The 25,850-nt window shown below is 39.6% G+C and overlaps 1 protein-coding gene across 21 annotated transcripts in view; it reads right to left on the bottom strand.

The window, feature by feature from the left end:
• SYTL4 (synaptotagmin like 4) overlaps positions 1-25,850 on the bottom strand; it is a 203,744-nt gene that overhangs the window by 47,724 nt on the left and 130,170 nt on the right. For 20 of the 21 annotated variants that reach the window (XM_073799499.1, XM_073799504.1, XM_073799503.1 and 17 more), the window contains 5 exons: positions 3,306-3,407; positions 2,747-2,822; positions 2,322-2,412; positions 2,106-2,209; positions 1,476-1,571 (listed from right to left, as the gene is read on the bottom strand). In XM_073799499.1, coding sequence (XP_073655600.1) covers positions 1,476-1,571; positions 2,106-2,209; positions 2,322-2,412; positions 2,747-2,822; positions 3,306-3,407 — 469 coding nt within the window. The remainder of the gene's footprint in view (positions 1-1,475; positions 1,572-2,105; positions 2,210-2,321; positions 2,413-2,746; positions 2,823-3,305; positions 3,408-25,850) is intronic. The other variant, XM_073799502.1, reaches the window with a different exon arrangement.

Below are 25,850 nucleotides of genomic sequence, written 5' to 3'. Positions count from 1 at the left end.
CAGGGACTTCCCTGGTGGTCCAGTGGTTAAGACTCTGTGCTTTCAATGCAGAGGGCACAGGTTCAATCCCTGGTGGGAGAACTAAGATCCTATATGCCGTGTGGCGTGGCAAAAAACAAAACAAAACAAAACAAAAAACCAACCAAACAAAAAAAGATAAAGCACCCACAAACATCTGGCGAAGGCACACTCCCCCCGCCACATTGCTAACATTTTCCCTCATGAGAAAGCCATAGTCACTGAAGAAAACAAAAGCCCCCTGCAACCAACCAGCCAGTACTGCCAGTCGTCTTGTACCCAGAGTATAAGAGACAGCTAAGGGCACACGCACAACTGCTCAGTTTCATCAATCAGCTCATGGCTCACCTAGGCTCCGAGCTGCTCTTCTCCCCTCTTTTTACACATTTTATTGTTAATTTTCAACTGCCCCAGAAGGTGGGCAAGGAGTAGAGGTAAGACGCAGCTCAGTCCAATTTTGATGTATGTTATATATGCTACAATGCTGGCTAGAAGGGGTCAGTTACTAATTAAAACAAGGGGCCTTAATTATCTGTGCATTTCTTTTATCCACCTTATGTCTGTCAAGACCTACAGAGAAAAGTGATTGCATCAGAATTGGGGGGAAAATCCCAACAGAGGTGAAAAGATACCTTCCTCTCAGGTAATAATTGACTCTGCAAGCCCACTGTTCTCTTCTTATGTGTGAGTGGGACCATCTAATCACTCTGCTTTCTGATTCTGTTTCCCCTAAATATCAATCTTCACACTTATGACAGAACTAGGCCCTGATTCTTAAATGTCCCTTTAACTTCATGATTCTGATTGATGCTGTTGTTCCTTAATCATATCCTGATGCCAATTAACCCTGCCAAGGCCCTTCTCATGGCACTCACTGCCCTTGAATGTGAGACTTGGTACATGCTCTGATGAAGAAACCTGATCTTGCTCACTTCATGGCCTGGGTACCTTTTTTTTTTTTTTTTTTTTTTTGCGGTATGTGGGCCTCTCACTGTTGTGGCCTCTCCCGTTGCGGAGCACAGGCCCCGGACGCGCAGGCCCAGCGGCCATGGCTCACGGGCCCAGCCACTCCGCGGCATGTGGGATCCTCCTGGACCGGGGCACGAACCCGTGTCCCCTGCATTGGCAGGTGGATTCTCAACCACTGCGCCACCAGGGAAGCCCCTGGGTACCTTTTTAAGGGAGAAGTTATGGGTTACTGTTCACAAGGCTATGATGAACATCTCTAGCTCTAACTACCTGATGTAAGAATCTCCAGGGCAGAGGCTGAGAAAGCCACCTAACTGTGCACTAAGCAACTATGGTCTAAACTGAGGAAAGGAGCAAACAAATGCATCTCACTTACCTAGAAAGAGTGACTAGGAGAATTTCCCCAGGTCCTGATCCTGCTCTAGGGAGGCACTTCCATCCTTCCTGGTATCCCAACATGTCCATACCACAGAACTAATAGAACTTACCATGGAAGAGCCACTTCGCATGCTGCTTCTGGCTAGCTTCTGACGATGCAACTTCACCAGGTGGTCAATGTCTTCTTCTTCTTCCTCTTCCTCTTCCTTGAAAAATAAATATAGATTCAGAGTTAATAAAAATAAGAAAAAGTTCAAAGATGAATATCCTTCCTTTAGTAGGGGCCATAATTGTTGATAAGCTCTGAGGTGTCATATGCACACATACATACTTATCTTTGTTTCCCCATTTCAGGCTTCCAAACTATATTCCAACTACCCTTCTCAAATCACAAAATAATAAGATAAGAATATCTCTTTCTCATTTGACTGCCCCAACCCAGCCATCTCTTTACATTATATTCAAGATAAGTATTTATTTGAGCCCCCAACCATATATCAAGCAATGTTTAGAAAATAAAAGAGACAGTGAAAGATAGTCTTTTTCTTCAAGCAATTCAGCAACTAGATTTACTTTAGAAATTGAGGGGGATACTGAAAAAAAAAGAAATTGAGGGGGAAATCAAGATTCATGTTACCTTTTCCTAAAGAAACAGGTGAATTGAGAGTATCAGGCAGTAAAGTCAACTTTAGATATATAAAATTTCATATAGTGACCAAGTGAAATACAAGAGTACTTACCATATCCACACTGAGACCTGGGACAGATTTGCTTCTGTCTCCCAAGGAGCCACTTTCATGCCCCACATCTTCCGGGCGAAGATCAATCACAGATTTAGTGTACTCTGAGTGGAAGGCCGAAAACCAAATCAAAAGAAACCTACTCTTCTCCGTACGAATAACCCACCAAGTACTCAGAACTTCAATCTCAAAAGGCCATGAAGGGAAACCAGCTACCTGAAGGCCTGAGGATTTTTCTGGTGTTCTTCTTGAATATCATTTCACCCTCGTCCACAGATACCACATTTTGACCCCCAGGCTGAGCTTCCTAGGAAGAGGTAAGGGCAAGGAAATGGAAAAAGACAGTTGACTAGGTGGAAGAGTGGAGTAAGGAAGAAGGCCCAGATTTTCACTAAACTATGACAAACTTAAAGGAAAGATTACTCTTAGGACTTAATCCTAGGAAATTGTACAAAACCTATTTTCTCACATGTTTCAACCAAAACTTTAGAAAATGCTCCCAAGGGAATCTGAACTAAAATTTGTTTGAACTCTTGATTTAAATTCTTCCTGAGGAAGGTAAAAGAAAGAGAGAGAGACATACACAGACAAAGACAGACAAAAGAGAGACAGAGATCGACCAACCAATAAATAAAGCTTACCTTTTCTACTTGAGATTTGGGGGCAGACATCTTCTTCCATTCTGGAAAGAGGCCAGATTTATCCAGAGAGTCTCTCCTGGAGGCAGATACAGAAGCTATAATAAAATCACCTTCTCCCCTTCCCCTTTTGTCTAGGGACCCAAGCTCTATGGAAAGAGAGCCACTGGCTTGAGGCCATTGCAATAACCAAATCCAGAAGGTAAACTTCACATCTGATTTACTTTGAAGGAATGCAGATGATTAGATAAGCAACTCTGTACAAACACAAACACTCAAACCCCCAAGCCTAAGGGATAGCAGCATCCGTTGCTGCTGGTCCAGGAAGACTCCTCCAAGGTGCAGCAGCCTGTGGAAGTTAGCATGTTCCAGAAGGCTGTGCTCAGAGCCAACAGTAGAAGTGCTACTGGAAGACTTGTGGCAACGTCAGAGAAAATACTTCATTCGCCTTGCTGAGGACAGAAGTCAGGAACACTGAAGGCAGTGGATTCCCGCACACTGGCGCTAGAGAACAAAATGGGAGCTCGGCTGAGCAAAGCAGCAGGGACTGGGGGCATCTCACCTGGACGTGCTATCCGAGTCAGCCATGTAGCTATCCACACTCTCACTCTCAGCCTCCAGGGCACTCTTTCCACTTTTCAGCTTGGGGACTTCAAATGGAACACTAGAATAAAAACCAAGAGCCAACACATAAAGGAAGTGGGCTCTCTTGCCGGGAGGCAGGCTTCCTTCCAACCTTTCACAATGGTAGCCTAAGTGATCTTTCTAAGAGCTGAGTATGCTTTTAAAACTGCTCAGTGGTTCCCCATTGCTCTTGGGATTGAGTTCAAACTCCTTAGCATGGCAAGAAAATCCTTATGAGTTGACCCCTGCTCACGTCTGCAGACTCATCTTTCACCCTACACCTCTCCTTATACTTTACATTCCAGAATGATGAAGCTCTTTTGGTTCCCTGAATGTGCCAAAGCTCTTCTTCTTCCCTCTTTTCTCTGCCTGGGATGGCCACAATTGCCATTTTTCTTGTTTACTTGAAACTTCTGGCTAAATCTATTGCTTCTTCTGGTCTCTCCTTATATGTCAGTTCCTGGAGATCTCTGACCATGCCCCCACCCCAAGTCTGGATTAGTAACCTTCCTAATATGCTCCTAAAGCACCCTGATGCCTTGGTAGCAGTCATCATATGTGTAACTTTTTATGTCTTTTATATAAATTACTTAATTTGTTCAATAATTTAAACAAATGATTTGTTTAATGTCTTTCTCCTCCATTAGAGTAAGTTCCAGGAGATCAGTGACCACATATTCTGTTCACTGCTGCGTTCCCAATGCCTAGAAGAAAGACTAGCATAGAGTGGGCACTCAATTATTTTTTGACTGAATTTTTGACTAAATGCCCTCAGTGGGGCATAAAGTGTATACATAAATAAGCAGTATGCTTTGAAGATATTATTCAGAAGACCAGAATTCCTTTTCAGCTTAATGAAGGATGACCCTGGGCACTCAAAACAGCAGTTCTCATCTCTAAAGGGAAGGACACATTTCCTGGACCCCTTACCTCAAGGAATTTGTGAGAACAAGAAAAGGAAAAAAAAATCATTCTTCCTGAAGTGTCTCAAGTAATTTCACTTGGCCTCCAGGATCCCACACTCTCCTGGTCCTCTGACCTCACTGGCTGCTCCTTCTCAATCTCCTTTGCTGGTCTCTCCTCACCTCCTAGACCTCTAATCTTTGGATTGTGCCCATGCTTATTCCTTGGGCTGCTTCTCTTCACTATCTAGAATTACCCCTAAATGATCTCATCTAGTCTCATGGCTTTAAATATGCTCTATAAACTAACAATTCCCAAATTTCTCTCTTACTCAAACGCCAGACTTCTATTTCCAACATCCTACTTGACATCTCTGCTGGGATGTCTCAAACACAGCAAGTCCAAAACCAAAGCCCTAATCCTCCCCCAAACCTGCTCTTCCCTCAATTTCATCAAATGGCAACTCTGTCCTTTCATTTCTCAGGTCAAAAATCTTAAGAATCACCCTTGACTCTGCTTGTTCTCTCAAAATACCTATCCAACAGGGGCTTCCCTGGTGGCGCAGTGGTTGAGGGTCCGCCTGCCGATGCAGGGGACACGGGTTCGTGCCCCGGTCCGGGAAGATCCCACATGCCGCGGAGCGGCTAGTCCCGCGAGCCATGGCCGCTGAGCCTGCGCATCCAGAGCCTGTGCTCCGCAACGGGAGAAGCCACAACAGTGAGAGGCCCGTGTACTGCAAAAAAAAAAAAAAAAAAAAAAAAAAAAAAAAAAAAAAAAAAAATACCTATCCAACGTGTTAGCAAATCCTCTTGGCTCTGTCTTCAAAGTATATCTAGAATATGACCAGTTCTCTCCCCCTCCACTGCCATTACTCTGGTCTAAACCACCATCACCTAGCTCCTGGATGGTTGCAGTAGCCTCTTAACTGAACTCCCTACTTCTGCCCTTGTCCTCATACAATCTATCCTCAACACAGCAGCCAAAATGAGTTTTTAAAATATAAATCCAGGGAATTCCCTGGTGGTCCAGTGGTTAGGACTCTGCGCTTCCACTGCTGGGGGCTTGGGGTCAATCCCTGGTCAGGGAACTAAGATCCTGCAAGCCTCGCAATGCAGCCAAACATCAATCAATCATATATATCTCCCCAATACAGAACTGAAAACACGTGTCCACACAAAAACTTGTACACAAATGTTCATAGCAGCATTATTCACAATAGCTAACAGGTGGAAACAGTCCAAATGTCCATCAACAGATGAACAGATAAAGGAAATATGGTACAGCCATATAATGAAATATTATTGACAATAAAAAAGAATGAAGTTCTGAGACATGCTACAACATGGATGAACCTTGAAAATATTATGCTAAGTGAAATGCCAAACACAAATGGCCATATTCTGTATGATTCCATTTGCAGGAAATGTCCAGAATAGGCAAATCCATAGAGACAGAAAGCACATTAGGGGCTGAGGGAAATGGAGAGTGACTGCTTAATGGGCACGGGGTTTCTTTTTGGAGTGATGAAAATGTTCTGAAATTAGACAGTGGTGATGGTTGCACAACATTCTGAAAGTACTAAAAGCTACTCAACTGTATACTTTAAAACTGTTAAAATGATTAATCTCATGTTATGTAAATTTTACCCCAATTTAAAAAAAGAAAAAATAATATCCTGTCACTCAGAGCCCTCCTTCTCACTCGGAGTAAAAGACAGAGTCCTTACAAGTGCCAACAATATCTTACATGATCTGCTTCTCACCTCACCTCTGTCTTTATCCCCTACCCTCCCCACTTGCTCACCAGTTCCAGATGACTCACACGTGCCAAACACAAACTCACCTTAGGGTCTTTATACCTGCTGCTTTCTCTGCCTAGAAAGTACCTCTTTCCCCCAGATACTCTAAGGGTTTGTGCCTCTTTGCTTCCTGTCTTCTCTCAAATGTCATCATATTATTAAGACTTTTCCCCTGCTGGCCTAGATAAAACAGCTTATATACACATATGCTTTCCTGGCACTCCCTCCCTTTAATCTACTTCATTTTTCTCCATAGCGCTTGTCAACATCTGATATACAACATATTTACTTGATTATTCCCTTATTGTCTGTGCCCCCCACTCCCAATCTAAGCTCCTCAAGCAAGGGACTTTGTTGTCTTCACCAGTGTATCCCACTGCCTAAAACAGTGCCTGGAAAATAGTAGGCATTCATAGACATTTATCAAATAAATGAAGGAACTAATAACAAATGAGCAAAGAATGAAGTAACCAAAATGTATAACGTCTTAGGCAGTAGAGACTAAACTTTCCAAGTTAACATAACATGATGTTTGAGATAGCTTTATGAAAACAGACAGCTGGGGTGGAAATCCTAAGGCATGCCAGAGGTGAAACAGCGGTCATTTCTTGAGAGATGCATTAGCTTTATAGGTGAAGACACAGCAGGGAGTTTGATTTCATTTTTACTTTAGAACTATTATTTTTCCCCATTTGCTGCAAAGAATAAAGAACCTAAAGCAGAACCATTCCTCTAGAGAGGTAGTTTAATAATGGCCCATGGAGAGTGTTTCTGCTTGTATTTTTTCCCAAAGATTAATACGTACTGATCCAAAGCTGATACAAACCACCGTAAGGCAAAAAAGCAATTATTTGACATCTGTGCAGTAGAAAAATAGACTAAGAGACAGGAGTCCTGGGCTCTAACTATCTGTATGATCTCAGGTAAATCACTTATCCTGCTTTCTTTTCTGTAAAAATAAGGGGGTTGAATTAGATTATCTCTGAGGCTCCATAATTTTATGGAAAAGATCATTTATGGCCACTTAATCTGTTTCCATGTTTAGGATAAATAAGAGTCTTCTGAGCCCAATGAGACAAGAGGTCATAGACAGCCAGAAGCAATGGGCTTCAGAAATTACATTCTGACCAATGATGCCAGATGTATTAATCAGGTTCAGGAAATAAAAGCCATCCTTATCCGCAAAGGAAAAAGGGGGGCCTCATTACCTAAAACAGATGAGTCACCCACCCAAGGCTGTGTGGATAAAATCACAGTACATACATACAATGAAACACCATACAGAGAGCAAAAAGAATGAGGCAGACCCTTGGTGCTGACATGGAAAGATGTCAATGTTATATTTTTCTGTCATTTTTTCCCTTTTGCACCTTGAGTTATAACTGACATAAATAAACTGCACATATTTAAGTGTGCAGTTTGATGAGTTTTGACATATGTATACACTGGTGAAACCATCACCACAATTAAGCTATCGAACATATCTATCACTCCCCAAAGTTTCCTTGTGCCCCTTCATAATCCATCTCTCCTTCCTCATCCCATCTCCAAGTAAGTGCTGACCTGCTGTCACTGAAATTTAGCTTGCTTTTTCTAGAATTTTACATAAACAGAATCATACAGTATGTCCTCTTTTTTGTTTGGCTTCTTTCACTCAGCATGATTATTTTGAGATTCATCCATGTTGTTGCATGTATCAGTGGTCCATTCCCTTCCATTGCTGAGTAGTATTCCACTGTATAAACAAAGCACAGTTTATCCCTTCACCTGTTGATAGACACTGGGGTTGTCTCTAGGTTTTGGTGATCACAAATAAAGCCACTATGAACATTTATGTACAAGTCTTTGTATGGACATATTCTTTTATTTTTTTTCTAATACATTTTTAACACCTTTATTGGAGTATAATTGCTTTACAATGGTGTGTTAGTTTCTGCTTTATAAAAAAGTGAATCAGCTATACATATACATATATCCCCATATACCCTCCCTCTTGTGCCTCCCTCCCACCCTCCCTATCCCACTCCTCTAGGTGGTCACAAAGCACCGAGCTGCCCTCCCTATGCTATGTGGCTGCTTCCCAATAGCTATCGGTTTTACATTTGGTAGTGTATATATGTCCATGCCACTCTCTCACTTTGTCCCAGCTTACCCTTCTCCCTCCCCGTGTCCTGAAGTCCATTCTCTACATCTGTGTCTTTATTCCTGTCCTGCCCCTAGGTTCTTCAAAACCTTTTTTTTTTTTTTTAGATTCCATATATATGTGTTAGCATACGGTATTTGTTTTCCTCTTTCTGACTTACTTCACTCTGTATGACAGTCTCTAGGTCCATCCACCTCACTACAAATAACAATTTCATTTTTTTATGGCTGAGTAAATATTCCATTGTATATATGTGCCACATCTTCTTTATCTATTCATCTGTTGATGGACACTTAGGTTGCTTCCATGTCCTGGCTATTGTAAATAGAGCTGCAATGAACATTTTGGTACATGACTCTTTTTGAATTATGGTTTTCTCTGGGTATATGCCCAGTAGTGGGATGGCTGGGTCGTATGGTAGCTCTGTTTTTAGTTTTTTAAGGAACCCCTATACTGTTCTCCATAGTGGCTGTATCAATTTACATTCCCACCAACAGTGCAGGAGTGTTCCCTTTTCTCCACACCCTCTCCAGCATTTATTGTTTCTAGATTGTTTGATGATGGCCATTCTGACTGGTGTGAGGTGATATCTCATTGTAGTTTTGATTTGCATTTCTCTAATGATTAATGATGTTGAACATTCTTTCATGTGTTTGTTGGCAATCTGTATATCTTCTAGGACATATTTTTTTGCTTCTCTTGAGTAAATACCTAGAAATTTAAAGGCTGACTCACAGGTAGGTGCACATTTAACTTAAGACACTACTAAACTGTTTTTCAAAGTGGCTGCACCATTGTACATTCCTACCAGCACTGTATGAGAATTCCAGTTGCTCTATACCCTCATCAAAAATTGGTATGGTCAGCGGAGCGGCTGGGCCCATGAGCCATGGCTGCTGAGCCTGTGCCTCTGGAGCCTGTGCTCCGCATGGGAGAGGCCACAACAGTGAGAGGCCCGCGTACAGAAAAAAAAAAAATTGGTATGGTCAGGGGATCGGATCAAGATGGAGGAGGAGTAGGAAGTGGAGCTCACCTCCTCCCACAAATACATCAAAAATACATCTACATGTGGAACGATTCTCACAGAACATCTACTGAACGCTGGCAGAAGACCTCAGACTTCGAAAAGGGCAAGAAAATCTCCATGTAACGGGGTAGGACAAAAGAAAAAAAAGAAAGAAAGGAATAGGGATGGGACCTGTGCCCCTGGGAAGGAGCTGCAAAAGAGGAAAGGTTTCCACACACTGGTAAGTCCTCTCACTGGTGGGGAGATGAAGCCAGGACAGATGGGGAGCTTCGGAGCCTTGGAGGAGAGTGCCACAACTGGTTTATGGAGGGCAAAGCGGAGAGAGACCTGCACAGAAGGTCAGTGCCACCATCTGGCACTCCCCAGCCTGAGACGCTCAGCCGCTGGGGCAGGTGGGGGTTGGGTGCTGAGCCTTGGGCTTCGGAGATCATATCCAGGGAGAGGACTGGGGTTGGCTGCGTGGAGACAGCCTGAGGGGGCTAAGATGTGGTGTGCCACAAGCATGGGAATACAGGAATAAGCATGGGCCCGCCGGAGAGGCAAGGCGCCATTGTTGGCGGGTGTGCTAGGAGAGGGGTGAGCTCACCATAGGAGCTTCTTTCTCCGAGCACACACTCTCAAGCAGCAAGGCACTGCCTACACAAGCTCCAGGGGTGGGTGTGAGCCACCACTGCCGTCTCAGACCCCAGAGATGGGCACAGACTGCTGCCACCATCAAGGGTCCCAAGATTGAGTGCCAACCACTGCCCCCACCTCCCCAGGAAGGTGTGCAGCCCACTGCCACCAAGGGTCCCATGACCAGGCACCAGCCACTGCCCCCATTTCCCTGGGAGTGCGTAAGACCCGCCACTGCCAAGGGTTCTGTGACCAGTCACCAACCTCGGCCCCCCCACCCCTGCCATCTCCCCTGGAGCATGCACAGCCAACACACACTGAGGAAAGAGATGGCAAACAACCAAACCAAAATCAGCCCTCACACCAAAAAAATTTTAAACCCAAACGACCTACGCAGGAACACTCCTGCATATAAATAGCCCTCCAAGAGATAACTGTTTCTCCTAAACTCACAGCGTAAGAGAAATACAAGCAAAATGAAGAAGCAGAGGAACGATTCCCAGTTAAAAGACCAAGAAAAGTGTCCTGAAAGAACAAACAATGAAACAGACCACTTCAGTTTAATAGACATGGATTTCAAATAGGAAATAATGAAAATACTAAAGGAATTAAGAAAGGCTATTGACAGAAATGCAGATTACTATAAAAAGGAACGAGATACTATAAGGAGGAACCAAGAAAAATTAGAAAATTCATTTGCCGAGACAAAAGCTGAGCTAAAGGCAACGAACAGCAGAATGAATAATGCAGAGGAAAGAATAAGTAATCTGGAAGATAGAATAATGGAAATTACCCAACCAAAACAGCAGGCAGAAAGCCAAATGAAAAAGAAAAAAAGTGAAAGCAATATAAGAGAACTACGGGATAATATAAAGCATGCCAACCTATGCATAATGGAGATTCCAGAAGGAAAAGAAAGAGAAAAGGGGATTGAAAATGTATTTGAAGGGGACTTCCCTGGTGGTGCAGTGGTTAAGAATCCGCCTGCCAATGCAGGGGACACGGGTTCGAGCCCTGGTCTGGGAAGATCCCACATGCCGTGGAGCAACCAAGCCCGTGCACCACAACTACTGAGCCTGCAAGCCACAACTCCTGAAGCCCACACACCTAGAGCCCATGCTCCACAACAAGAGAAGCCACCACAATGAGAATCCCACGCACCGCAACGAAGAGTAGCCCCGCTCGCTGCAACTAGAGAAAGTCTGCGTGCAGCAACAAAGACCCAATGCAGCCAAAAATAAATAAATAACTAAATTTAAAAGAAAAAAGAAAGGAAATGTATTTGAAGAAATTATGGCTGAAAACTTCCCACACCTAAGAACGAAACAGATATCCAGATACAAAAGTAGAGGGTCCCAAACAAGATGATCCCAAAGAGACCTACGCTAAGACATATTATAATAAAATGGAAAAAGTTAAAGAGAGGATTCTAAAGGCAGCAAGAGAAAAATAGAGTTAATTACAAGAGAACCCCCATAAGGCTATCAGCTGATTTCTCTACAGAAATGCTGCAGGACAGGAGGGAATGGCAAAATATATTCAAAGTCTTGAAAGAGAAAAATCTGCAACCTAGAATGCTCTACCCAGCAAGATTATCATTTAGAATGGGAGGAGAAATAAAGAATTTCTCAGACAAGCAAAAACTAAAAGAATACAGCAATACTAAAGCTATCCTAAAAGAAATATTGAAAGGTCTTCACTAAATTGAAAAGAAGCAAGAAGATATAGGAAGGAGGAAATCACAATTGGAAAGTAAATCACTTAAATTAGCCAGTATACAGATCAAAAAGAGAAAAAAAAACCTATTTGTGCAAGCGATGATAAACACAAGGAACAGCAAAAGGATAAACACAAAGATGTAAAAGAGGACATCAAAATCATAAAATGTGGGGAAGGAGAGTAAGAAAATGTAGATTCTTTTTTTTCAGAATGTGTTTGAGCCTATATGTCTATCAGTCAAAAGCAAGCAAATATAGGTAGAGGTTAACATACTTGAAAAACAGGGCAACACAAATCAAAAATATACAACAGATTCACAAAAAACAAAAAGAAGAGAACACAAGCATAAAATAAAAGGAAATTATCAAGCCAAGAAAAACATCAAGAAAAACAAAAAGAAAAAGACAGGAACAAAGAAGAAACATAGAGTCAACTGGAAAACAAGGTTTTAAATGGCAATAAATACATACATATCTGTAATTACCTAAAATGTCAATGGACTGAATGCTCCAATCAAAAGACATAGAGTGGCAGCCTGGATACAAAAAAAACAAGAGCCTACAACATGCTGCCTACAAGAGACCCACCTTAGGGCAAAGGACACACACAAGCTGAAAGTGAGGGGATGGAAAAAGTTATTTCATGTAAATGGAAATGACAAGAAAGCAGGAGTTGCAATACTCATATCAGACAAAACAGACTTTTAAACAAAGGCCATAAAGAAAGATAAAGAAGGACACTATATAATGGTAAAAGGATCAATACAAGAAGAGAATTTTACACTTATCAACATACATGCACCTAATACAGGAGAACCCAAACACATAAAACAAACACTAACAGACATTAAGGGAGAAACTGACGGGAATATAATAATAGTAGGAAACTTTAACACCACACTCACATCAATGGGCAGATCTTCTAGACAAAAAATCAGTAAGGCAAGAGAGATCCTAAATGATACAATAGAACAGTTAGACTTAACTGATATTTTCAGGATATTACATCTAAAAAAAACCCAGAATACACATTCTTTTCAACTGCACATGGAACATTGTCTAGGATTGACCACATACTAGGGCACAAAACTAACCTCAACAAATTTAAGAGTATAGAAATTATTTCAAGAATCTTCTCTGACCACAATGGCATGAAACTAGAAATAAACCACAGGAAAAGAAATGACAGAAAAATGATTACACGGAGACTAAACAACATGCTACTAAAAAACCAATGGGTCAACAAGGAAATCAAAACGGAAATTAAAAAATACTTTGAGAAAACAACAAATGAAAACACAACCATACAAAATCTATGGGATGCAGCAATAGCAGTTCTTAGAGGGAAGTTCATAGCAATACAGGTCTTCCTAAAAAAACAAGGAAAATAAACAACCTAACATACCACCTAAAGAAATTAGAAAAAAAGAACAAACAAAACCTGAAGTTAGCAGAAGGAAGGAAGTAATAAAGATCAGGAAGGAAATAAACAAGAAACAGATTTTAAAAGACAATAGAAAAAGTAAATAAAACCAAGAGCTGGTTCTTTGAAAGGGTAAACAAAATTGACAAACCTCTGGCCAGGCTCACCAAGAAGAAAAGAGAGAGAACCCAAATAAACAAAATCACAAATGAAAAAGGAGAAATCTCAACCAATACTGCAGAAATACAAAAAAAAACATAAAACTATGAACAATTTTATGACAACAAACTTGACAACCTAGAAGAAACAGACAACTTTCTAGAAACATAAAGCCCACCAAACTGATCACTAGAAGTGAAATAGAATCTGTAATTTTAAAAAACTCCCTACAGAGAACGCACAGCATGCCTCAGGGTGTTGCAACGTCATGCTGGCCTCTGCTGCCACAGGCTTGCCCCACATTCCGTACCCCTCCATCCCCCCAGCCTGAGTGAGCCAGAGCCCCCTAATCAGCTGCTCCTTTAACCCCATCCTGTCTGACCGAACAGCAAACGCGCTCAGGTGACCTACATGCAGAGGTGGGGCCAAATCCAAAGGTGAACCCCAGGAGCTGTGCAAACAAAGAAGAGAAAGGGAAATTTCTCCCAGCAGCCTCAGGAGCAGCGGATTAAATCTCCACAATCAACTTGATGTACCCTGCAACTCTGGAATACCTGAATAGATGAATCATCCCAAAATTGAGGTGGTGGACTTTGGGAGCAACTGTAGACTTGGGGTTTGCTTTCTGCATCTAATTTCTTTCTGGTTTTATGTTGATCGTAGTTTAGTATTTAAAGTTTATTATCACTGGAAGGTTTGTTTATTGATTTGATTGCTCTCTTCCTCTTTTTTTATATAGATAAATATTCTTTTCTCCTTTTTATCTTTTTGTGAGTGTGCATGTGTATGCTTCCTTGTGTGATTTTGTCTGTATAGCTTTGCTTTTACCATTTGTCCCAGGGTTCTGTCCATTTCTTTTTTTTTTTTTAATATAGTTTTTAGCGATTCTTATCATTGGTGGATTTGTTTTTTGGTTTGGTTGCTCTCTTCTTTCTTTCTTTTTTTTTTTACTACTTTTTAGTTTTTCATAATTTTTTTATTTTAATAACTTTATTTTATCTTATTATTTTTTTGTTTGTTTTTTTTCTCCCTTTTCTTCTGAACCGTGTGGCTGACAGGGTCTTGGTGCTCCAGTCAGGTGTCGGGCCTATGCCTCTGAAGTGGGAGAGCCGAGTTCAGGACACTGGTCCACCAGAGACCTCCCAGCTCCATGTAATATCAAATGGCAAAAGCTGTCCCAGAGATCACCACCTCAATGCTAAGACACAGCTCCACTCAATGACCAGCAAGCTACAGTGCTGGACAACCTATGCCAAACAACTAGCAAGACAGGAACACAACCCCACGCATAAGCAGAGAGGCTGACTAAAATCATTATAAGGTCAAAGACACCCCAAAACACACCACCGGATGCGCTCCTGCATACCAGAAAGACAAGATCCAGTCTCATCCACCAGAACACAGGCACCACTCCCCTCCACCAGAACCCTATACACCCCACTGAACCAACCTTACTTACTGGCGGCAGACACCAAAAGCAACAGGAACTACGAACCTGCAGCCTGCAAATAGGAGACCCCAAACACAGTAAGTTAAGCAAAATGAGAAGACAGAGAAACACACAGCAGATGAAGGAGCAAGGTAAAAACCCACCAGACAGGGGTTCCCTAGTGCTGCAGTGGTTGAGAGTCCGCCTGCCGATGAAGGGGATGCGGGTTCGTGCCCGGTCTGGGAGGGTACCACATGCCGCGGAGCGGCTAGGCCCGTGAGCCATGGCTGCTGAGCCTGCATGTGCGGAGCCTGTGCTCTGCAACGGGAGAGGCCACAACACCGAGAGACCCACGTACCGCAAAAAAAAAAAAAACACCAGACCAAACACTTACAAGAATTAAAAACCAAACAATGATGAACAACACAATAAATGAAATTTAAAATTCTCTAGAAGGAATCAATAGCAGAATAACTAGGCAGAAGAATGGATAAGTGACCTGGAAGATAAAATAGTGGAAGTATCTACTGCAGAGCAGAATAAAGAAAAATGAATGAAAAGAACTGAGGACAGTCTCAGAGACCTCTGGGACAACATTAAACGCACCAACATTAGAATTATAGGGGTCCCAGAAGAAGAAGAGAAAAAGAAAGGGACTGGGAAAATATCTGAACAGATTATAGATGAAAACGTCCTTAATACGGGAAAGAAAATAGTCAATCAAGTCCAGGAAGCGCAGAGAGTCCCATACAGGAAAAATCCAAGAAACAAGCCAAGACACATTAATCAAACTATCAAAAATTAAATACAAAGAAAAAATATTAAAAGCAGCAAGGGAAAAACAACAAATAACATACAAGGGAATCCCCATAAGATTAACAGCTAATCTTTCACCAGAAAATCTTCAACCCAGAAGAGAGTGGCAGGACATATTTAAAGTGATGAAAGAGAAAAACCTACAACCAACATTACTCTACCCAGGAAGGATCTCATTCAGATTCAATGGAGAAATTAAAACCTTTAGAGAGCAGCAAAAGCTAAGAGAATTCAGCACCACCAAACCGGCTTTACAACAAATGCTAAAGGAACTTCTTTAGGCAAGAAACACAAGAGAAGGTAAAGACCTACAATAACAAACTCAAAATAATTAAGAAAATGGTAATAGGAACATACATATCGATAACTACCTTAAATGTAAATGGATTAAATGCTCCAACCAAAGGACACAGACTGGCTGAATGGATATAAAAACAAGACCCATATACATGCTGTCTACAAAAGACCCACTTCAGACCTAGGGACTCATACAGACTGACAGTAGGGTATAGAAAAAGATATTCCATGCAAATGGAAATCAAATTAAAGCTGAAGTAGCAATTCTCATATTAGACAAAATAGACTTTAAAATAAAGACTATTACAAGAGACAAAGAAAGACACTACATAGTGATCAAGGGATAAATCCAAGAATAAGATATAAAAATTGTAAATATTTATGCACTCAACATAGGATAACCTCAATACATAAGCCAAATGCTAACAGCCATAAAAGGGGAAATCGACAGTAACACAATCATAGTAGGGGACTTCAACACCCTACTTTCACCAATGGATAGATCATCCAAAATGAAAATAGGTAAGAAAGTACAAGCTTTAAATGATGCACTAAACAAGATGGACTTAATTGATATTTATAGGATATTCCATCCAAAAACGACAGAATACACTTCCTTCTCAAGTGCTCATGGAACATTCTCCTGGATAGATCAGATCTTGGGTCACAAATCAACCCTTGGTAAATTTAAGAAAATTGAAATTGTATCAAGTATCTTTTCCAACCACAACGCTATGAGACTAGATATAAATTACAGGAAAAAATCTGTAAAAAATACAAACACAGGGAGGCTAAACCATACACTACTAAATAACCAAGAGATCACTGAAGAAATCAAAGAGGAAATCAAATAATACCTAGCAACAAATGACAATGAAAACATGACGACCCTAAACCTATGTGATGCAGCAAAATTAGTTATAAGAGAGAAGTTTATAGCAATAAAATCCTACTTCAAGAAACAAGAAACATCTCAAATAAACAACCTAACCTTACACCTAAAGCAATTAGAGAGAGAAGAACAAAAAAACCCAAAGTTCGGCCATTAGCCAGGCTCTTCAAGAAAAAATGGGAGAAGACTCAAATAAACAGAATTAGAAATGAAAAAGGAGAAATAACAACTGACACTGCAGAAATACAAAGGATCATGAGAGATTACTACAAGCAACTGTATGCCAATAAAATGAACAACCTGGAAGAAATGGACACATTCTTAGAAAAGCACAACCTGCTGAGACTGAACCAGGAAGAAATGGAAAATATAAACAGAACAATCACAGGCACTGAAATTGAAACAGTGATTAAAAATCTTGCAATAAACAAAAGCCCAGGACTAGATGGCTTCACAGGGGAATTCTATCAAACGTTTAGAGAAGACCTAACACCTATCCTCCTTAAGCTCTTTCAAAATATAGCAAAGGGAGGAACACTCCCAAACTCATTCTATGAGGCCACCATCACCCTGATACCAAAACCAGACAAGGATGTCACAAAGAAAGAAAACTACAGACCAATATCACTGATGAACATAGATGCAAAAATCCTCAACAAAATACTAGCAAACAGAATCCAACAGCACATTAAAAGGATCATACACCATGATCAAGTGGGGTTTATTCCAAGAATGCAAGGATTCTTCAATATACACAAATCAATCTATGTGATAAACCACATTAACAAACTGAAGGAGAAAAACCATATGATCATCTCAATACATGCAGGAAAAGCTTTCAACAAAATTCAACACCCACTTATGATAAAAACCCTCCAGAAAGTAGGCACAGACGGAACTTACCTGAACTTCATAAAGGCTACATATGACAAACCCACAGCCAACATCATTCTCAGTGGTGAAAAACTGAAACCATTTCCTCTAAGATCAGGAACAAGACAAGGTTGTCCACTCTCACCACTATTATTCAACATAGTTTCGGAAGTTTTAGCCACAGGAATCAGAGAAGAAAAAGAATGAAAAGGAGTCCAAATCAGAAAAGAAGAAGTAAAGCTGTCACTGTTTTCAGATGATATGATAGTATACATGGAATCCTGAAGATGCTACCAGAAAACTACTAGAGCTAATCAATGAATTTGGTAAAGTAGCAGGATACAAAATTAATGCACATAAATCTCTTGCATTCCTATACACTAATGATAAATAATCTGATAGAGAAATTAAGGAAACACTCCCATTTACCACTGCAACAAAAAGAATAAAATGCCTAGGAATAAACCTACCTAAGGAGACAAAAGATCTGTATGCAGAAAACTATTAAGACACTGGTGAAAGAAATTAAAGATGACACAAACAGATGGGGTGATATACCATGTTCTTGGACTGGAAGAATCAACATTGTGAAAATGAGTATACTACCGAAACTAATCTAAAGATTCAATGAAATCCCTATAAAACTACCAATGGCATTTTTCATAGAACTAGAACAAGAGTTTTCACAATTTGTATAGAAACACAAAAGACCGCGAATAGCCAAAGCAATCTTGAGAAAGAAAAATGGAGCTGGAGGAATCAGGCTCCCTGACTTCGGACTATACTACAAAGCTACAGTAATCAAGACAGTATGGTACTGGCACAAAAAGAGAAATATAGATCAATGGAACAGGATAGAAAGCCCAGAGATAAACCCACGCACATATGGTCACCTTATCTTTAATAAAGGAGGCAGGAATATACAATGGAGAAAAGACAGCCTCTTCAATAAGTGATGCTGGGAAAACTGGACAGCTACAAGTAAAAGAATGAAATTAGAACACTCCCTAACACCATACATAAAAATAAACTCAAAATCAATTAAAGACCGGGCTTCCCTAGTGGTGCAATGGTTAAGAGTCTGCCTGCCGATGCAGGTGACATAGGTTCGTGCCCAGGTCCAGGAAGATCCCACATGCCGTGGAGCGGCTGGGCCCGTGCCGTGAGCCATGGCCACTGTGCCTGTGCGTCCGGAGCCTGTGCTCCGTAATGGGAGAGGCCACAACAGTGAGAGGCCCACGTACCGCAAAAAAAAAAAAAAAAATCAATTAAAGGCCTTAATGTAAGGCCAGACACTATGAAACTCTTAGAGGAAAACACAGGCAGAACACTCTATGACATAAATCACAGCAAGATCCTTTTTGACCCACTTCCTAGAGAAAAACAAAAATAAACAAATGGGACCTAATGAAACTTAAAAGCTTTTGCACAGTAAAGGAAACCATAAACAAGATGAAAAGGCAACCCTCAGATGGGAGAAAATATTTGCAAATGAAGCAACTGACAAAGGATTAATCTCCAAAACTTACAAGTAGCTCATGCAACTCAATATCAAAAAAACAAACAACCCAATCCAAAAATGGGCAGAAGACCTAAATAGACATTTCTCCGAAGAAGATATACAGATTGCCAACATACCACATGAAAGAATACTCAACATCACTAATCATTAGAGAAATGCAAATCAAAACTACAATGAGGTATCACCTCACACCAGTCACAATGGCCATCATAAAACAATCTACAAACAATAAATTCTGGAGAGGGTGTGGAAAAAAGGGAACTCTCTTGCACTGCTGGTAGGAATGTAAATTGATACAGCCACTATGGAGAACAGTGTGGAGGTTCCTTAAAAAACTAAAAATAGAAGTACCATATGACCCAGCAATCCCACTATTTGACATATACCCCAAGAAAACCATAATTCAAAAAGAGTCATGTATCACAATGTTCATTGCAATTCTATTTACAATAGCCAGGACATGGAAGCAACATAAGTGTCTATCGACAGATGAATGGATAAAGATGTGGCACATATATACAATGGAATATTACTCAGCCATAAAAAGAAATGAAGTTGAGTTATTTGTAGTGAGGTGGATGGACCTAGAGTCTGTCATACAGAGTGAAGTAAGTCAGAAAGAGAAAAACAAATACCGTATGCTAACACATATACAGGGGATCTAAAAAAAAAATGCTTCTGAAGATCCTAGGGGCAGGACAGGAATAAAGACACAGATGTAGAGAATGGACTTGAGGACATGGGGAGTGGGAAGGGTAAGCTGGGACAAAGTGATAGGGTGGCATGGACATATATACACTACCAAATGTAAAACCAATAACTAGTGGGAAGCAGCTGCATAGCACAGGGAGATCAGCTCCGTGCTTTGTGACCACCTAGAGGGGTGGAATAGGGAGAGTGGGAGGGAGACGCAAGAGGGAGGAGATATTGGGATATATGTATATGTATAGCTGATTCACTTTGTTATAAAGCAGAAACTAACACACCATTGTAAAGCAATTATACTCCAATAAAGATGTTAAAAAAAAAACCTCCCTACAAACAAAAGTCTAGAACCAGACGGCTTCACAAGCGAATTCTAGCCAACACACAAAGAAGAACTTATACTGATTCTTCTCAAACTCTTCCAAAAGACTGAAGAGGAGGGATCACTCCCAAAGACATTCTGTGAAGCCACCATCACTCTGATACCAAAACCAGACAAAGATACCATGAAAAAAAGAAAATTATAGGCCAATACCTTTGATGAATATAGATGCAAAACTTCTCAACAAAATATTAGCAAACCGAATCCAACTATACATTAAAAAATATCATACACCACGACCAGTGGGATTCATCCCAAGTTCACAAGGATGGTTCAACATACGCAAAACAATCAATTTAATACACTGCATAAAAAAAAGAAAAGTCAAAAACCACATGATCCTCTCAGTAGATGCAGAAAAAGCCAAAATTCAACATCCATTGATGATAAAAATTCTTACCAAAATGGGTATAGAGGGAACATATCTCAACGTAATGAGAGCCATTTATGACAATCCCACAGCCATTGTAATAGTCAATGGTGAGAAGCTGAAAGCCTTCGTGCTCAACTCTGGAACAAGACAAGTATGCCCACTCTCACCTCCTCTATTCAACATAGTATTGGAAGTCCTAGCCACAGACAAGAAAAAGAGATAAAAGGTATCCATATTGGAAGGGAAGAGGAAAAATTGACACTATATGCAGATGACATGATACTATACATAGAAAACCCTAAGGACTCCACACAAAAACTATTAGATCTAATAAATGAGTTCAGCAAAGTAGCAGGATACAAGATTGACACCCAGAATCAATTGCATCTTTACAATGACAATGAAATATCAGAAAGAGAATGTAAAAAATAATACCTTCTAGAATTGCACCAAAATAAAATACCTACGAATAAACCTGACCAAGGAGATGAAAGACTTATATGCTGAGAACTATAAAACATTAATAAAGGAAATTAAAGAGGATTCAAAGCAATAGAAAGATACCCCATGCTCTTGGATTGGAAGATTTAATATTCTTAAAATGGAAATACTACCCAAAGCAATCTACAGATTTAATGCAAATCAAATTACCCATGACATTTTTCACAGAACTAGAACAAATAATCCAAAAATTTACATGGAACCATAAAAGGCCCAGAACTGCCAAAGTAATTCTGAGGGAAAAAAAACACCTGTCTGCAGGTGACATAACTCTCACAGACTTCATAAAATACTACAAAGCTACAGTAATCAAAACAGTGTGGTATTGGTACAAAAAGAGACATATGGATCAATGGAACAGAATAGACAGCCAAGAAATAAACCTACACACCTACAGTCAATCTTTGACAAAGGAGGCAAGAATCTAAAGCAGTAAAAAGACAGTCTCTTTAGCAAGTCATGCTGGGAAAGTTGGACAGCTGCATATAAATCAATGACATTAGAACACACCTTCACACCATGCACAAAAATAAACTCAAAATGGTTTAAAGACTTAAATATAAGACATGACACCATAAAACTAGAAGAGAACCTAAGCAAAACATTCTCAGACATAAACTGTAGTAATATTTTCTTAGGTCAGTCTCCCAAGGCAATAGACATAAAAACAAAAATAAACAAATGGGACCTAATCAAACTTACAAGCTTTTGCACAGCAAATGAAACTATAAACAAAACAAAAAGACAACCTACAGAATGGGAGAAAATATTTGCAAATGATGCAACCAGCAAGGGCTTAATCTCCAAAATATACAAACAGCTCATACAACTCAACAACAAAAAAACAAACCACCCAATTGAAAAATGGGCAGAAGACTTTAACAGACATTTCTCCAAAGAAGACATGCAGATGGCCAACAGGCACATGAAAAGATGCTCAACATCACTGATTAGAGAAATGCAAATCAAAACTATAATGAGGTACCACCTCATACTGGCCATCATCAAAAAGTCTACAAGTAACAAATGATGGAGAGGGTGTGGAGAAAAGGGAATCCTCCTACACTGTTGGTGGGAATGTAAATTGGTACAGCCACTATGCAAAACAGTATGGATGTTCCTCAGAAAACTACAAGTAGAGTTACCATATGATCTAGCAATCCCACTCCTGGGCGTATACCCGGACAAAACTATAATTCAAAAAGATACATGCAACCCTGTGTTCAAAGCAGCACTATTCACAATAACCAAGACATAGAAACAACCTAAATGTCCATCGACAGATGAATGGATAAAGAAGACATGGTACACACATACAATGGAATACTACTCAGCCACAAAAAAGAATGAAATAATGCCATTTGCAACAACATAGATGCAACTAGAGATTATCTTACTAAGTGAAGTCAGAAAGAGAAAGATAAATACCATATGATACCACTTATATGTGGAATCTAAACTATGGTACAAATGAACCTAGCTACAAAACAGAAATAGACTCACAGACATAGAGAACAGACTTGTGGTTGCCAAGGGGGATAGGAGGAGGGAGAGGGATGGACAGGGAGTTTGGGGTTAATAGATGCAAACTATTACTTTTAGAATGGATAACAACAAGGTCCTACTGTATAGCACAGGGAACTATATCCAATCTCCTGGGATAATTCATAACGGAAAAAATATTTGAAAAGAATGTATATATGTGCATAACTGAGTCACTTTGCTGTACAGCAGAAATTAGCACAAGACTGTAAATTGACTATACTTCAATAAAAAATTTAAATTAACAAAAACTGTTATAGTCAGTCTTTATAATTTTAGCCATTCTAGTGGGTACACAGTAGCATCGTATGATTTTAATTTGCATTTCCCTAATGACTAATGATGTTGAGCATCTTTTCATGTGTTTATTTGATATCTGTATATTATCTTTGGTAAAATGTTCAAATCTTCTGCCCATTTTCCATATTATCTGTATTCTTGAGTTTTTTAAATTCTGTCTCATTTTTCCACTTAACATGTATACAGTACGATCCTTTTGTAAAAAGAAATTAAAACTTGAAAAATCCAACCCATATTTGTACATTTAGACAGTCTGGTAGTCCATATATCAAAATTATTAATGACTGGTAACAAGAACTGTCTGGGGCAGAGGAAGTGAGGTTACTGGGGACTCATTTGATATATTTCTATATTGCTTTTCATCAATCATATAAAACATGATAAAGTCATTTCTCTTTGGCCAAGAGAAAGTTAGGGGAAAAAAACACAAATAAAAAGTCAAAAATTCAGCAGCAGCAGCCAAATGAGGAAAGGAATAAAGACTCAAGTCATAAAGTTGAAAAAGTCATGGCTAAGAAAACAGAAGAAAGATCTAGCTCAGCAAAACTTCCAATGTGGAGATGTACAGATTAAGTGAGCAGGCAGTCCTGGGGTAAGACAAGGAAAACAAAAATCCTCAAGATTTGCAGCCCCAGGTATCACTGGGAGACCCCAGCAGAGGCAGACAAGCCTGCTGGGGGACATCATCTTTCAGGGTCACTGGTATGAACTAGAGGATGCATCCAGAGCTGGACTGAGTGAGTCCAGACATTTAAGAGAATTTCAGGAGACTGAAACCCAGGATCCTCAAGTTGTCTTTTGCCCCTCCCCTCGGGTTACAGAAAAGAAGTATATAGAAAGCAATTTCTTTTTTTCCCCAAGTATTGTATTTTATTTTATTTACTTTTTATTGAAGTATAGTTGATTTACAATGTTTCAGGTGTATAGCAAAGTGATTCACAGTTATATGCATATATATATATTCTTTTTCAGATTTTTTTCCATTATGGGTTATTACAAGATATTGAATATAGTTCCCTGTGCTATACAGTAGGTCCTTGTTGTTTATCTGTTTTATATATAGTAGTGTATATCTGCTAATCCCAAATTCCCAGTTTATCCCTCCCTACCCCTTTCCCCTTTGGTAACCATAAATTTGTTTTCTATGTCTGTAAGTCTATTTCTGTTTTGTAAATAAGTTTATTTGTATCATATTCTAGATTCCATATATGTGATATCATATGGTATTTGTCTTTCTCTGTCTGACTTACTTCACTTAGTATGATAATCTCTAAGTCCATCCATGTTGCTCCAAATGGCATTCTCTTTCTTTTTATGGCTGAGTAGTATTCCATTGTATATATGTACCACATCTTCTTTGTCCATTCATCTGTTGATGGACACTTAAATTGCTTCCATGTCTTGACTATAGTGCTGCTATGAACCTCGGGGTGCATGTATCTTTTCGAATTAGAGTTTTTGTCTTTTCTATATATATGCCCAGGAGTGGGATTGTTGGATCATATGGCAACTCCATTTTTAGTTTTTTAAGGAACCTCCATACTATTTTGCATAGTGGCTGCACCAATTTACATTCCCACCAACAGCGTAGGAGGGTTCTCTTTGATCCACACCCTCTCCAGCATTTATCATTTGTAGACTTTTTGATGATGGCCATTCTGACCAGTGTGAGGTGGTACCGTATTATCATTTTGATTTGTTTTTTTCTAGTAATTAGCAATGCTGAGCATCTTTTCATGTGCCTGTTGGCCATCTGTATGTCTTCTTTGGAGAAATGTCTATTAAAAGTCTTCTGCCCATTTTTTGTTTGGGTTGTTTGGTTTTTTGATATTGAGTTGTATGAGCTGTTTGTTTAGTTTGGAAATTAATCCCTTGTCAGTCACATCATTTGCAAATATTTTCTCCCATTTTGTAGGTTGTCTTTTCATTTTGTTTATGATTTCCTTTGCTGTGCAAAAGCTTTCAAGTTTAAGTAGGTCCCATCTGTTTATTTTTGCTTTTGTTTCCATTACTCTAGGAGACAGGTCCAAAAAAATACTGCTGCGGTTTACATCAAAGATTGTCCTGCCTATGTCTTCCTCTAGGAGTTGTATAGTATCTGGTCTTATAGTTAGGTCTTTAATCCATTTTGAGTTTATTTTTGTATATGGTGTTAGAGAATGTTCTAATTTCACTCTTTTACATGTAACTGTCCAGTTTTCCCCACACCACTGACTGAAGAGACTGTCTTTTCTCCATTGTATATTCTTGACTCTTTTGTCATAGATTAATTGACCATAAGTGTGTGGGTTTATTTCTGGGCTTTCTATCCTGTTCCATTGATCTATGTGTCTGTTTTTGTGCTGGTACCATACTATTTTGATTACTGTAGCTGTGTAGTATAGTCTGAAGTCAGGGCACTTGATTCCTCCAGCTCCATTCATCTTTCTCAAGATTGTTTTGGCTACTCAGGGTCTTTTGTGTTTCCATACAAATTTTAAAATTTCTTGTTCCAGTTCTACGAAAAATACCGTTGGTGATTTGATAGGGACTGCATTGAATCTGTAGATTGCCTTGGGTAGTATGGTTATTTTAACAATATTGATTCTTCCAATTGAAGAACATAGTATGTTTGTGTGGTCTTCAATTTCTTTCATCAGCGTCTTATAGTTTTTGGAGTACAGGTATTTTGTAGAAAGTAACTTCTATCCTTAAACTAAAGTATAATTGAGTGTGGAGAAGAGATAAATTGTGTCAAGTTGAGATGAAAAGCCTGTCAAGAAGAATTCACATACTATATCAGAGCAAACAAAAAATACAGACAGAACCTCCCATGTTAAACATGAGTGGAATGAAAAGAAGTGGTCTAGAGATACATAAATATGACATGGGGTGGGGAGAAATAGAAAGAACTTGCATGATGAACAAAGAACGAATTGTGGAGAAGAATATAATCATAGGAAAATAAGTAGCTTTTTTGTGAATGCTTTAGACTTACACAGGAACTTAATAAGAATATAGATTTGATAAGGCACAAGAGCTCAACACAAGATGATGAAACAACAAAATTAGAGAAAAAGGAAAAC

This window comes from Tursiops truncatus, chromosome X, assembly GCF_011762595.2.
Source record: "Tursiops truncatus isolate mTurTru1 chromosome X, mTurTru1.mat.Y, whole genome shotgun sequence".
NCBI lineage: Eukaryota > Metazoa > Chordata > Mammalia > Artiodactyla > Delphinidae > Tursiops > Tursiops truncatus.
This window is presented reverse-complemented; position numbering and strand designations above follow the sequence as displayed.